The sequence below is a fragment of the Seriola lalandi genome, unplaced genomic scaffold, assembly GCF_002814215.2.
Source record: "Seriola lalandi dorsalis isolate HSWRI2012SDOR001 ecotype SW California unplaced genomic scaffold, Sedor1 jcf7180002050280, whole genome shotgun sequence".
NCBI classification, from domain to species: Eukaryota; Metazoa; Chordata; class Actinopteri; order Carangiformes; family Carangidae; genus Seriola; species Seriola lalandi.
The window spans coordinates 440,792-454,667 of NW_019520833.1; the positions used below are offsets into that span (position 1 = coordinate 440,792).

The window sequence follows — 13,876 nt, forward strand, 5'->3', positions numbered from 1 at the left end:
GGTGATTTAGGCAAAAAAAACATTTTTGTCAAAACATGACTTAGGCCATTATTTTAGGAAGGTGACGATTTGACACTTTTGACCCCTTCTAGCCTCCACTTTGACTGCCGGGTCAAATTGACCCGAACAGTATCTATGTAATATAAACAAGTGTTGATTACACTTATTAAGCCAAGCAGAAGAAGTTTCATACCCAAAAAATACTTTTAACTAATTTTTTTTTTACATTTTTTAACTTTAAAACAGGTCAATTTGACCCGCAACATAACAGGAGGGTTAAACAGACAGCTTGTAGCAGCTGGCCGTCCTTTTGTCAATTCACTTGTGTTTATATGTCCATTTCTACAGTCTTGGTATCATATTTTACAAGCTTTTTTTCTACAGGTTCTACAGTAAGCCAGTGGATTCAGTAGGTGGTTTCAGAGTCATTAGGTTCTGTAAATGTGGAAAAATACAACAATGCCTTTACATAAAAAATGTAGGCTACTTATGAATACTTAAGTATTTTTTCAAATCAAGTACTCCAGTACTTTAACTCAAGTAAAAATCTGACTGAACAGCTTTCACTTGTATTGGAGTCGTATTTGACTGAGAGTATCTATACTTTGACTCAAGTAACAGAGTTGTGTAGTTATAAACTCTTAGAGAATGAAGTCTAGTGTAATTGTAATAAATGAAAGTAAGGGAAAATCCAAATGAACAAATTATTTAGAGAGTGTTACATGAAACAGCTTTTCAAGTTCCATAAAAAGTGTTTCTTTATCACATTATTTGGGTTGTGATTTAAATTGTCAAGTTCACAAATCTCCTCTGATAAATCAGGATAACTCTCAAGAAACAGTGAAACTGCTTCTTTGAAAATATTCATACTGGGCCAAGCGACATAGCACAAGGCCTGAGCTAAAGGAGTACAACTTGGATTACTGAAGGCCAAAGGCATGCCACTGACCTCCTGAACGTCAGTCGTGATCAGATTATATGATTCACAAACACAGGGCTCTTCCACTGGGATGTAATGAGATGATCCCTGCCAGCTCCTGCGTTGAGATACTTACCTGTGTATTAGCTCAAAGGTGTTGTTATGGGAGTTGGTGATGTGTGTGCATGTACAAGTATTGTCCGTGTGTGTATGTCGACTGTGAACCAAAGCTTTAAATCCCTTCTTTGAGCCAGTTAAGTTCATCCTGAGTATTATTTAAAGTTCCTATAAATGCAGCTTTAACTCCGCATCAGAGAGAGACAAACCTCCACAAGAGACACTAATAGTATCAAACCTCTCATTAGCATTTAAATTATAAGAGAACCATTTGTAGCCTTTGAACAATCTTTTTCGAACAGTGCTTGATTTTTAAAAATTTTTTATTTGACACACAACCAGAGCAAAATGAGGGGAAATCGTGCAGTGGAGTTACCAGACGACTTCTGGATCCCCATCCCTCTGGACACCAACAACATCACGTCCCTTAGCCCGTTCCTGGTTCCCCAGGATCACCTAGGAAGCCCAGGAATCTTTTATGCCATGTCAGCTTTTATGTTTTTCCTGTTTGTGACTGGTACGGCCATCAATACTGTCACTATTGCATGTACTGCTCAATATAAGAAGCTCCGGTCTCATCTGAACTACATCCTGGTGAACTTGGCTGTGGCAAACCTCCTCGTCGCCTCTGTGGGCTCCTTTACCTGCTTCTACTGCTTTGCTTTCCGATACATGATTCTTGGGCCACTCGGGTGCAAGATTGAAGGATTTACAGCAACTCTTGGTGGTAAGCAGGATAAGGTCTTGGATAAATGCTATTATAGAGGCAGTGAGTTCCCCACTTCACATTACCATAAAGGCAAAGAGTTTTATATGTGTGAGATACATGCTCATGCTGATTACTTGTAAATCACAATTACAATAAAACTGCAAGTTAGTCTTTTGCTCACAACATTTTCTTTCCTCCAATAAAACAGTTTAATAATAACAACGTTAAACTGTCTCTTCTTGACAGAAATATCTATTAAGGCCTGTTGATTAAGTCAATATCATGGTTTTTAAGATAACAGTTATTTATATCAAAGGTAAAAGAAAACAGTTCCACGCGGACTAGATTTCAGTTTGCAAAAATCATATTAGCCACAATTCCACATCTTTGCATTAGTTGTATTTTGCCTGATTTATAGAGTTCAGAGTGTCGCCTACACTGGCTGCCCTTTGCTCAATTTCTTTTAGTTTTTCATGACGCTGAATGTAATCTCAGAGATCAGACCCAGGTAGAAGAGTGGAGACTGTTCCTTCTTTTAGGAACTAAAAGGCTGATGGCCATTCCACATCACAGCCTGGATTGTTATGGTTTCACCTGAAGGAGAGCACACCATAAGTTAGAAAACATCCTCTTGAGAATTATTATTATTATTATTTAACTTTTGGTGTAATATCTTCTGGTTATGTGTGATCTGGGCTACATATCACAAAAACAAAGGCATAATGGATCACAGACAACCCAGAACTAGAACTATCCATGTATTTAAACTAGTGCTGATATTTAAAACCCTGCTTTATCATATTCTAAACTATATTACAAATAAGAGATATTATGAGTTGCAGCTCAGTGAGGGAAGTGCAATCTGTATCATTTGCTCTTTCCTGTCTTGTTCCAGGTATGGTGAGCCTCTGGTCTCTCGCTGTGGTAGCTTTTGAAAGATGGCTGGTTGTCTGCAAGCCACTTGGAAACTTTGCCTTTAAACCTCAACATGCCATAGCTTGTTGTGCAATGACTTGGGTTTTTGCTTCGATGGCTGCAATTCCTCCTCTGGTTGGATGGAGTAGGTCAGTATCCGAAGACTGAACTCACATCAGTTTTATTCATTTTTTCTTTCACTTATTGTCCTACAGTGCAAACATGGACAGAGTGGTTCATTGTCTTTCTCTCCAGGTATATCCCAGAGGGCATGCAGTGCTCCTGTGGACCAGACTGGTACACAACTAACAACAAGTTCAACAACGAGTCCTATGTGATGTTCCTCTTCTGCTTCTGCTTTGCGGTCCCTTTCTTCACCATCGTTTTCTGCTACTCACAGCTGCTTCTCATGCTGAAATCGGTAGGGTACATGTCTCAGGTTGTCTATTGCTGTCTGTGGGGTTTAGGTAGATCGCAAGTAAAAGAAAGATTTGAGTATGCATGAGGTGTTCCTAAGACCTACCACTGGATTCTGTACTTCTCCATCAACAGGCAGCGAAGGCCCAGGCTGAGTCTGCCTCCACCCAGAAGGCAGAGAGGGAAGTGACCAGGATGGTGGTTGTCATGGTGCTGGGCTTCCTGGTGTGCTGGATGCCTTACGCCTCCTTCGCTCTGTGGGTTGTGAACAACCGTGGGCAACCGTTCGACCTGAGACTCGCCACCATACCCTCCTGCCTCTCTAAAGCCTCCACAGTCTACAACCCAGTTATTTACATCCTCCTCAACAAACAGGTGGGTTCACCGTCACATATTCACTTCGATTTAAAAGCCACTTGGGGGCAGTAGGTTAGCTTTGAGTTCACCCAAGTGAACTGAATTTAAACAGTGACAAATAAAAAGGAGCTGACAAGGCTAATGGCGCCCTCTAATGGTGACTTTCAAAACATCTCCATCTTCAGAGAGGAAACCTACCTGCTATACAATGAAAATCCTCAGATTTCTTATTTCTGATTGACTTGACTGATTTGTCATAGCTAAGTCATCACATAGTATTCCAGTATGTATCCTCAAAGAGAGTCACCTTCAAAGGCCGTTCTGCAATCAAATGACATACAGTAAAGGAAAGATGTTGTCCCCTCAGTAACGTGACCAATTTGTTTTTCAGTTCCGCTCATGTATAAGGAAGATGCTGGGGATGAGTGGAGGCGATGATGAGGACTCATCAACAAATCAGTCAGTAACTGAAGTCTCTAAAGTCGGTCCTGCTTAGAGTCTTCACTGTTACATACTGTAAATAGCACTGCATGTACAAATGCCACGACAAATAGAATTGTATTGTTATTACAGATAAAGAGTTATATGCAAATGAAAATGTCAAAAAAAAAAACCAAACAACAAACAAACAAACAGAAAGCATTTGAATAATTGATGCCAGTGATGAGGTGATTATTTTGTGTCTTGAATCACTGGAGATGTAAATGACTAAAATGTATGACCTTTGACTCTTGTATTCTGTACTAAATTCTAAAAGAATTTAGAAATTAAGACGAAATTAAGTTTCAGGTCACTGGAAACCCATAGTAGGTATTACTCAATGAAGGAAATGTTTTTAATAATCTTTGTAAATGAATTTTCAGAATGTGTACTGCATTTGTTGTGTTGGATTTCACATGACTATGCAAACACTACAATCTAACAGAGAATTAATAAAACGCTGACAAACAGTTTTATAGCTATTATCTCTGCTTGAGAAATGATTGAAAAGTGGGGAAACATTGGTAATGTAAGTTATTTTCTAATTGAAGCACTTTAAGCACAGTAGCACAATGTAACTCAGCCAATGTCAGTGACTGGAGACAAACATACCAGTTCTATACATGATTTTTGAATAGCACTTACTTAAAGAAAATGATGCTGTACACTTTGACAAAAACACACAAACCAAATCCACATTTCTGCTTTATTTAAATCCTCTGGATTTGTTATGATGCTCAGCTGAATCTCAAAATGCAAACCTCACTTCTAAGTCACTGTGGATATTTTGAAATCCTGCCTCAAAACATCAGCAGTGAGCTGGAAAGACAGTTTGCAGTGAAATATTTTTTGAGGAAGAATTCAAGCACATGAGACAAAGATAAAAAATAAAAATATACCACCATCTCAGAATGTAAGTATACAACAATTATCTGAGTGTACAACATAACTGTACATTTGATATGCAGCCATAGAAACGTTAAGTTCTTAAAAGACTGCTATGACCTGTTTTTATGAGGCTAAGAGATGAAACACATGGTTGGCTGCACTGCACCATGCATACACTCACACATACAGTATATGTTAATGAAGGAAAAACCCACCACGAGAATGCGCATCAACTCCGTCCTTCTTCATCTGAACTTCTGTTGTCCATCTGCCAGAGATGCCATCACACCAGCAGATCCCTAGTTCTTTCAAATCTGAAGTAAATGCACAATTTTCTGCTGAATCATTAATCAGTTTAGATGTGTGCAGAAGACCAGACGTCAGTGGTGTAAAAGATGTAGACAGGTTCAGCAGTCAGCCTACAGATGGCACCACAGCAGAGTTGCCGTGTGTATATTACTGCAATTGTACAAATTATTGATCAGATCCAAATGCTGGCAGTCAAGGGTTGTAGGTTTTTGGACTACAATCAGTGTCTTGATTGTTTTCATTTATATATTTTACAATTTTGACATAAGGTAGTCTGTCTAATGGAAACACACAAATGGACAGTGACAGGTATTTATGCTGATCACAGTGTTGCTGGCACTTAACTAGTTTACTCACCGAGCAGAGGCTCAAAGGCTTTACCTTACAGAGTTTACAGGATAACTTAGCAGGCAAAGAAACACACACACACACACACACACACACACACACACACACACACACACACACACACACACACACACACAATCATCTCTGCACACAGTTCAATCACTAATAATTTCCAGTTAGGGTCCAAATTTATATATTACAGAGTGCTACAGAAATTAAATATTTTATTATGATGAGTGTACATGCCTGTATGCACTTCCTCAAATGCTTTAACACCATAAGATAAAGAGGGTTAGCTGAATAGGATTATTCATTTATCTCAGTCTTGGCACTTACACAAGTCCCTGTGTTGGCACAGATGAAAAGTTAATGTGAAACATCTGTACAGTGAGAGAAAAAGGCATGATGTGGGATTTTCTTTAGACAGCATTAGTCTGACTAAATGTGGTCATATTAGCTTTATAGGTATATCAAAGATAAGCTATTTATTTATATTTCCTGTATAGATGATGCCATGATGTTCATCGTGAAGGCATGCAGCCACAAGTAAGATTCATACAATGAATCTGAACATACACAAAAACTGAATATTAAATATGTGGTTACATGCTGTCTGCCTGTCATGCTACTGAGAGGAGATGGAAATTAATCAGTCAATACTTGGAAATACCATTATCACAACTGCCTCTGGGTGTCTGGCCACCATAGGAGAGCTGTGTTGCAGAGGAACGTTCATCCTTCAACGATATACAAATCTGACAAAAGGATTAATACCGGATGTGAAGTGAACACAAGCCTGTATTAGTAGCAAAATTGTGCTCAGCTCACTTCACACCAATGTAATTATCCACCATGGTCCTTAACTGTCACTACCCATGTAGACCACCTGCTATTCAGAGCACGAGTGTATAAACCAGACTTTCACCCCCACGGCGATTCCTGTTGGTAGTCGGGAGCAAATCTGAGTTCTGCTAGTTGTGAACTTTTACCAAACAAGAATAGTTCAGAACAAGCGGAATTCCAGACCTACCTCCGAATCATCACAGCACCAAATGGAAATCACAAAAACAAAAAAGAATGACTACTATCAACTCCACCTCTTGGATCATATGTAAATTTACATTAAGATACTGAAAGCAAAACACTCTACTTTAAGATACTGATGTTATATATCAGATATATTCGACTGTAATGAACATTCAGTGAAGTTGCTATTATGAACATAGATACATTTGGAAATAGTGTAAAATAGAGGAAAAGTTTACAGATTTCTTCAGTTTCAGGCTCCATCCTCTTCTTGATGTACAGTCCTCGTCCCTCATGGAGATGTTATCAAACCCGCAAGCCAGCTACCTGCACATGAAGTGGACTTAGATTAAAATAAACCACGATAATAGCTTTGGTTAAACTCTCCTTTCTCCTGAAGTGAACTGTTGTTCCGGAGAGATTAAAGTGTTACGGAGTGAGCATGCCAGAAGTAATTACTCTTATTTAATCTGTTTTGTGGCAGAACCTGAGTTGTCCGTATAATCTGCTTTGGTCTGCTGGGACATGAGAAATCTTCACCTGCATGTCACTAGTTCAACCAGGTGCTAATCAGAGGTTGAGCTCCAGGAAGAGAGAAACTGCAACAACATCTGCTAACTTACAAGGCCTTAAACAAGATAAAACTACTGATCAGCTTTATTCGTACTATGGTAGCTACAGATGCTCTTAACCAGGCAATGCAGGGCAGACCTGTTTTGAACAACCTTAAAATGAAAGATAAAAGCTCCACAGCCAAGTGTCTTCTGAAATGCTTCTCTCTGCAGTGGTATGCAAATGCATAATTTCTTTCAAAATAAGATATTTGAAAACTTGACAACTAATACAAAACAATCTTTGCATGAGAATAATGACATATCCTTGGCTAATTGTCTATACAGTTTACACTGTATAAGAGACTTTAAATAGCACACTATGGATGTGTAGACTGAAGAAAACCCACATACATGCTCAGTAGAATTGCCTGACAACCTAAAAAAAAAATTCCCTCCTTTCCACTTGACCATATGATACTCAAATTCTGAGGTAATTTAATTCTTTTTCTTTTTTTTCTTTTTTTTTGCCATTTGCCTTTATTGCAAAAGTCTGTCTGGAATTGAACTGGGGTGTTAGTTTACACCAGTTAGTGATATTTTGGAGCAATTACCTAATACCTTTGTGCTCTTTGATCAATAATCTGTGTACATTCAGCCATGTTGTTCTCCCCCATTGAAATGCCCTTTAGAACAAATGGTAAATAATAAATAAGAAAGGCAATAAATAAAAGTATATTTTAAATAGATAACTAAATGTCAGACAATCTTTTGTTCTTTTTCACATCAGATATTTGACCTGTCACTGTACAGAAAGAACAGATGTTCTTAATGTTCCTAACATTAAAGACGACTCTATTCTATTCGGTGTCTATGACAAATACAGCATGTCCTAGCTATAAGGTAACTAGCAGACATTTATTAAATAATACACCTTGCCAGCCTGCACAGGCTAGAAAACCTCTTCTAGTGGTAGCCTTAGGGGTAATAAATTAGCTTGAAAAATACTGTACTTGCAGTCTTTGAATGAGGTAAACTGACAAGGCTAGTTTAAATAAAGATTTATGGAAAAATGTGAAAAACAAGTTTAAGTTCACAATTTCAAATTGCACTTTAAGCAGGTAAATGGAAACGCACCTACTACGCGGCTCATTACTGTACTGTACTGTAATTACTGTAATTCCATAACTGTCAGCTTGACGTGTGGTTACATAGGGCATGGTATTTGATTACATGGGTGCAAATAAATTCATTATATGGCCAGAAAAGGTCAAAATATTAAATATACCAAATGATTTTGCACAACCTCGAATCTTGAGGACAGTACATTATACTTAGCATGCTAGGCAGCTCTCGCACCTTCAACAAAGTCAAACCCATTTTTCTTATATGTATACTGAGAAGGCTGTGGCCTTCAAAAGCAAATAGCTTTTACCAAGTTAACATCTAACTGAAGGGACACCTCCGTCCTACTGGTTTTGTTTAGTGTATTTAGTTCAGCTGCTGAAAACACCCGCTCAAGTGGGACAACCTAGGATTAACAAATGCTGTTGTGTTAACATCACCAGCCTAGAATATATACACTGGGTTTACAGTCAAAAAAGAGCCTTCATTTTGAAGTTGAAGTACTGTTCGTGCCCAATACTAACTCCAGCCTGCGTGGATAAGCAGCTATTATCTGGATTTGTTGAAACTGGTAGTTTTTTCACAGTATTACTTTGTGTTGAAGGAGCCACTGACACGTACCAGCTAGCTACTCAGTCAGAGGAGGTAGCGAGCTCTCAAGGCTGCCACAGTGAGCACAGTAAGGCACGAGGACTGTGGAGCAGGAAACTGTAACAGTGAAACTTCTGACCCATTTGGCAGAGCACCAGTCCATCCTGACACATTTGGATTTAAAACTACTAAGATAGTTTACAAGTAGAGATCTTCAACATTAGATGATGGTAAGAGAGTAACAAGATCAAAATGAATTTACCCATTTTCAAGATTGTGATACACTGGATTGACACAGTTTAAAAAACCATACACAACACATGGTTGTTAAAAACAGGTTAAAATGTGGATGTCAATACCTCATAAGGCTTCAGTTCTGAATCTGTTCAATTGTGTACCAGAAGACTATCCAAATATATGCAGATGATACTGTGATCTACACATTTTCTTTATTTAATCAGGAATGTTCCACTGAGATTATTGAATCTCTTTTTCAAGTGAGACCTGGTCAAGACAGACAGCAGCACAAATAAATCGATTTCAGTTGGAAACAATAATCAACAAATAATCAACTGTTCATCAGCTGTTAATGTTGTAGCAATAGTAAAACTTACAAATAGCTCCTAAGTTATTGTGTCTGAAGTCACTATATTAAACCAGACCACAATCTTTCACTAACCTTAACCAAGTGCCGTGTCTAAGCATAACCATAAATAAGTGTAGCAATGCTGTAGTCACTAAAGCCAATACTTTCCTGTCACAAAAAAATGGAAAAGTTGAGATTACATTTTGTGTCACGAGAAAATGGAAAATTCCTACACAATTTTTACACAGATCAATATACTACATTTTGTTTTCTATTCCACAAACTATCATGAGATAATGCCTAAAAGGCAGGCGGAGCAAATTAAGAGGTTAAGTAGCGAGTATGCCAAAGGTCACCAAATCCAGCCCTAATCACTGGCTGTTCTTACCCACTAAAGACACTATCCTGTTGGAAATACCCAGAGCTGAAGAGCTTTGGACAGACACAGAAGTCATTCAGTGTAACTTTGTCAAAAATCTGCGCACAGCATAATCCACGGCTAAAAAATATCCAGAACACTTTTATTGAATGGTCAGATATTCACAATAACATCTCGAACAGTAAAAATACTTCTAACTTGATAGCCTAATTAAACTTTGACAATTATGTTTTTCCCATAGTAATACGATTCAGACAACACTTCATGGGCTCCACTCCAGCATCTAACATCCATCTCACTTAAAATATCCTTTTTTTGTTTGTTTTGGGAGGTTAGTTTGTTTTAACAATAGCAACACTATCACACTGACCCAATTTCTGATTATTCTATTGGTATTTTGTTACTGTTATTTGAGCCAATGCTCTAAGTTAAAGACACTCATTTACTCAATGACACAAGACAAAGAACCTGTGCATGTCTATCTGGCTGTTTTTTTGTGTTTTTCTTTTGAGTCTTTCCTCATAAATCAGGATGTCTTATCCCCTCCACTTTGCCCTTGACATAAGGACTATGACGTGGGTAGGAGTTTTGAAAAATCCTATGTTCTGAAGTGAACTCTCTTTCCGGAGGGATTAAAGGTGTCTTACTTCCCTCACATGTCAGCAACTCCAACTGTTACTATAGTTCCATGAATCTCCGCTTCTCCACTTAAGCTGCTATAAGACTTGATTGTCTTCTCATGCCCACCAGGCTCCACATGTAGACCTATCAAGATCCATCATACACAATATGAAATTACGTTTCTTTCTCAATTCTCCAGTGTTTGTCTTAATTTCTCAAATTAACTTAATTAATTACTATGCAATATATACATTTCATGATATTAGTGTCCTGATGTAGAATTATTCCTCTGCATCTAAAAGTATAAGAAAATAAAAATTTGCTTTAAAGCTTTAATGATCATTTTATTACTTTTTCAATCCAACATTTCTATTGCTATAAGTAATACACGATATTGGCTAGTGCTGGAAAATGATGGCTCAAAATGTACATATGTGTCAGTCAAAGCTCTGGCAACCAATCTCTGTTTTAACTGAGTTGATGTAAATCCGCTTCCAAACAAGATTATTCTGGCATTTTGTGTCTTAACCTAATTAGCTGATAGTTTTAATTACTGTTCAAAATAAGTTTTTCACTTTGTCGCTGAGTAGCACGGCCAAATGTCACACCGAGGCTGTAATTTGCTTGTGATCTAATCCTATCAGAGGTCTCTGAAGCACAAGTATAAAAGCTAAAGTCAGATGTGTTGCACCAGTCACCCAAAGAAAGGCCGGCTGCTGAGGGCCTCCTTCTAAAATCAGAATGGCAGAAGAGTGGGGAAAACAGGTTTTTGCTGCCAGGCGGTACAATGAAGATACAACAAGGGGATCTGCCTTTGCTTACACAAACAGCAACAACACCAGAGGTACGGTATTACGATTTTATTTTCTGAATAAGTTGATAGGAATATGAATGATCTTAGTACCTACAACCAGGAATGTGATATATAATAATAATAATAATGAGTATAGTAGAACCCACCAGATAAAAAGCTGAGCGTCTTTTGCCAATTGGTCTTTGTTATGCTTTGTTATGCTACTGTATATTTTCGCAAAAACACTGATGGTTCCAGGTTATTTGAAAAGGGTTGATAATACTGCCAGTTCCACTGAGAATCAACAACAAACATAAGAGAGATTTTTTTAAAATTAGAACAGGATTCAACTGATTCAACAGTGATGATTTACCAGTGCATGTTGCTGACTTTCGAGGCAGTTCATTGACAGTATCAGACATTAATCTCATAAAGCTGTGCTGTATTTTATGCTGTACACAAAAAGACAAAAATCTGTTTCCAAGGTGTGAAACATGACAGTGTGAAGGTATGCAGTTCTTTTTAATTTCCTCTCACATATTTTCTTTGCACAGCACCATTCAAAAATTTGACTTTTGTGTCATTTTTATTACAAGACAGATAACGACCTTTGCATAAAGTATATTTAACATTAAGTATATAAATACATAGTGGCTGGAAAAAGGACAATGTGTACTTGTGAGATCACATCAGATTCTAAATTGTGAGATTTTATGAGATTCCATTTTTTTTCCCCAGATCCATTTGAGGGTCCCAATTACCACATTGCTCCTCGATGGGTTTACAACATTTCAACACTCTGGATGATTTTTGTGGTCATCGCATCAGTCTTCACCAACGGTCTTGTCTTGGTGGCCACAGCAAAGTTCAAGAAACTCCGTCACCCACTGAACTGGATCTTGGTCAATCTTGCAGTTGCTGATCTTGGAGAGACAGTTTTAGCCAGCACCATCAGTGTATGCAACCAGTTTTTTGGTTACTTCATTCTGGGACACCCAATGTGCGTCTTTGAGGGTTACACCGTCTCAGTTTGTGGTAAGTGGTCACAATTTTTTTTCTCTTTGATGGAAAAGTGTTTGGAGATCCCTTTTCTGAGTGTCCTACTTCTTTACACAGGAATCGCTGCTCTCTGGTCCCTGACTATCATCTCCTGGGAGAGATGGGTAGTTGTGTGCAAACCCTTTGGAAACGTCAAGTTTGATGAGAAATGGGCCACAGGTGGAATTCTCTTCTCCTGGATCTGGTCAGCAGTGTGGTGTGCTCCCCCCATCTTTGGCTGGAGCAGGTAGCCAGTTTTTATTTATTTATTTAAAAAAATGAATGTTGAATTTATAGTGGAAACATAAACTAAACATTTTTCTTGGATCAGGTACTGGCCTCATGGACTGAAGACTTCATGTGGACCTGATGTATTCAGTGGAAGTGAAGACCCTGGAGTCCAGTCCTACATGATTGTTCTAATGATCACATGTTGTATTATTCCCCTGGGTATTATCATCTTGTGCTACCTTGCCGTCTGGTGGGCTATCCATACTGTAAGTCACCTGCAGTTTGACATGTCAGCTGAAGCAGATCACAGTCTGGCCGACTCTCACACTGCAATGATTTGTTGATCACAGGTAGCCATGCAGCAGAAGGAATCAGAGTCAACCCAGAAAGCTGAGAAAGAAGTATCCAGAATGGTGGTTGTCATGATCCTGGCATATATTGTGTGCTGGGGACCTTACACCACTTTTGCCTGTTTTGCCGCGGCCAACCCTGGATACGCCTTTCATCCTCTGGCTGCTGCTATGCCTGCATACTTTGCCAAGAGCGCCACCATCTATAACCCAATCATCTATGTCTTCATGAACCGACAGGTGGGCACAACAGTCACAATGCCACACTGAACAACTTTCTATGACTAAATCAAATGTGGTCAGTTTAAATTTTTAACACACTTTTTTTATTCTCTCCCTATCAGTTCCGCACATGCATCATGCAGCTCTTTGGCAAACAAGTGGATGATGGTTCTGAAGTATCCACATCAAAGACAGAGGTCTCCTCTGTGGCTCCTGCATAAACCTGTATATTCTGTATTTTGAGAAGTGTTGTTAATTGTACAGTAAATATTTATTGTTTCATTTATTTTTTTCTTTTTTTTTTAGTAAAGATAGCTTTATTGCAAATGGAAAAACAAAAAATATATACATAAAACAAATGAATGAATGAATATGACTGTTTTTTTTCAGTTAAACATAAAAATATCGAGTATTGAAAGCTTCCATTTGGTTTTTGTTACAATCTTGAACATTTTCCTCATCACTAGTGTTAATATTACTGTTTAGTAAGATACCAACAACCATTAGAGTGTCTTTTAAAACTGTTTAAAATTAGGGTTATAGAGCAGCATCAGGTTGTACATCTTGGTAGAAGTTCTAGTTGAATTGACTGAGAAAACAAAAGGGATTGTACTTGACTGAATCAGGGATTAATTGTGAGTCAGGAGTCCAAAATGACCCTCCTCAAATCTCTTTCTCTACCACCAGGAAATAAAGTTGGCTGAGAAAGACAGATTATGATTGTGTGAAAGTGTGATTTTCACAGGTTAAATCCAAATTTTAGTTAAAATGTGACAATCTTACTTACTTACTGAAACGAAATGCACTGTGAACATCTGGAGACAGACAGCTGGAGACAAATACAGCAATATGCTGCTGTAATCAATGTAAGGTTTGTAAATAGGAGAGACTATAGAAAAAAAAA

General features: G+C 38.1%; 2 protein-coding genes and 1 long non-coding RNA gene across 3 annotated transcripts; 2 read left to right on the top strand and 1 right to left on the bottom strand.

The window, feature by feature from the left end:
* Window positions 1–1,254: 1,254 nt before the first annotated feature.
* LOC111649256 (blue-sensitive opsin) lies at window positions 1,255–4,384 on the top strand. Its single transcript, XM_023399007.1, has 5 exons — window positions 1,255–1,763; window positions 2,641–2,809; window positions 2,916–3,081; window positions 3,213–3,452; window positions 3,826–4,384. Exons 1-5 carry the CDS (start codon window positions 1,385–1,387, stop codon window positions 3,928–3,930), a joined length of 1,059 nt encoding a protein of 352 aa, XP_023254775.1. The 5' UTR covers window positions 1,255–1,384; the 3' UTR covers window positions 3,931–4,384.
* LOC147819708 (uncharacterized) lies at window positions 3,006–6,655 on the bottom strand. Its single transcript, XR_015436698.1, has 3 exons — window positions 5,018–6,655; window positions 3,184–3,332; window positions 3,006–3,072 (listed from the first exon to the last, which is right to left on the bottom strand). It is a non-coding gene; the product is annotated as an uncharacterized LOC147819708 (long non-coding RNA).
* A 4,384-nt stretch (window positions 6,656–11,039) lies between these two features.
* On the top strand, window positions 11,040–13,335 carry LOC111649270 (red-sensitive opsin). Its single transcript, XM_023399040.2, has 6 exons — window positions 11,040–11,182; window positions 11,870–12,166; window positions 12,248–12,416; window positions 12,501–12,666; window positions 12,751–12,990; window positions 13,095–13,335. The coding sequence occupies exons 1-6, from the start codon at window positions 11,080–11,082 to the stop codon at window positions 13,191–13,193; spliced, it is 1,074 nt and encodes a 357-aa protein (XP_023254808.1). The 5' UTR covers window positions 11,040–11,079; the 3' UTR covers window positions 13,194–13,335.
* The last annotated feature ends 541 nt before the right edge of the window (window positions 13,336–13,876 follow it).

Coding starts and splice junctions, on each gene's coding strand:
- LOC111649256 (XM_023399007.1), top strand. CDS start 1,385: ATGAGGGGAAATCGTGCAGTGGAGTTACCAGACGACTTCTGGATCCCC. Junction 2,810..2,915: donor CCTCTGGTTGGATGGAGTAG/GTCAGTATCCGA, acceptor CTTTCTCTCCAG/GTATATCCCAGAGGGCATGC. Junction 3,082..3,212: donor TGCTTCTCATGCTGAAATCG/GTAGGGTACATG, acceptor CTCCATCAACAG/GCAGCGAAGGCCCAGGCTGA.
- LOC111649270 (XM_023399040.2), top strand. CDS start 11,080: ATGGCAGAAGAGTGGGGAAAACAGGTTTTTGCTGCCAGGCGGTACAAT. Junction 12,167..12,247: donor TTACACCGTCTCAGTTTGTG/GTAAGTGGTCAC, acceptor TTCTTTACACAG/GAATCGCTGCTCTCTGGTCC. Junction 12,667..12,750: donor TCTGGTGGGCTATCCATACT/GTAAGTCACCTG, acceptor TGTTGATCACAG/GTAGCCATGCAGCAGAAGGA.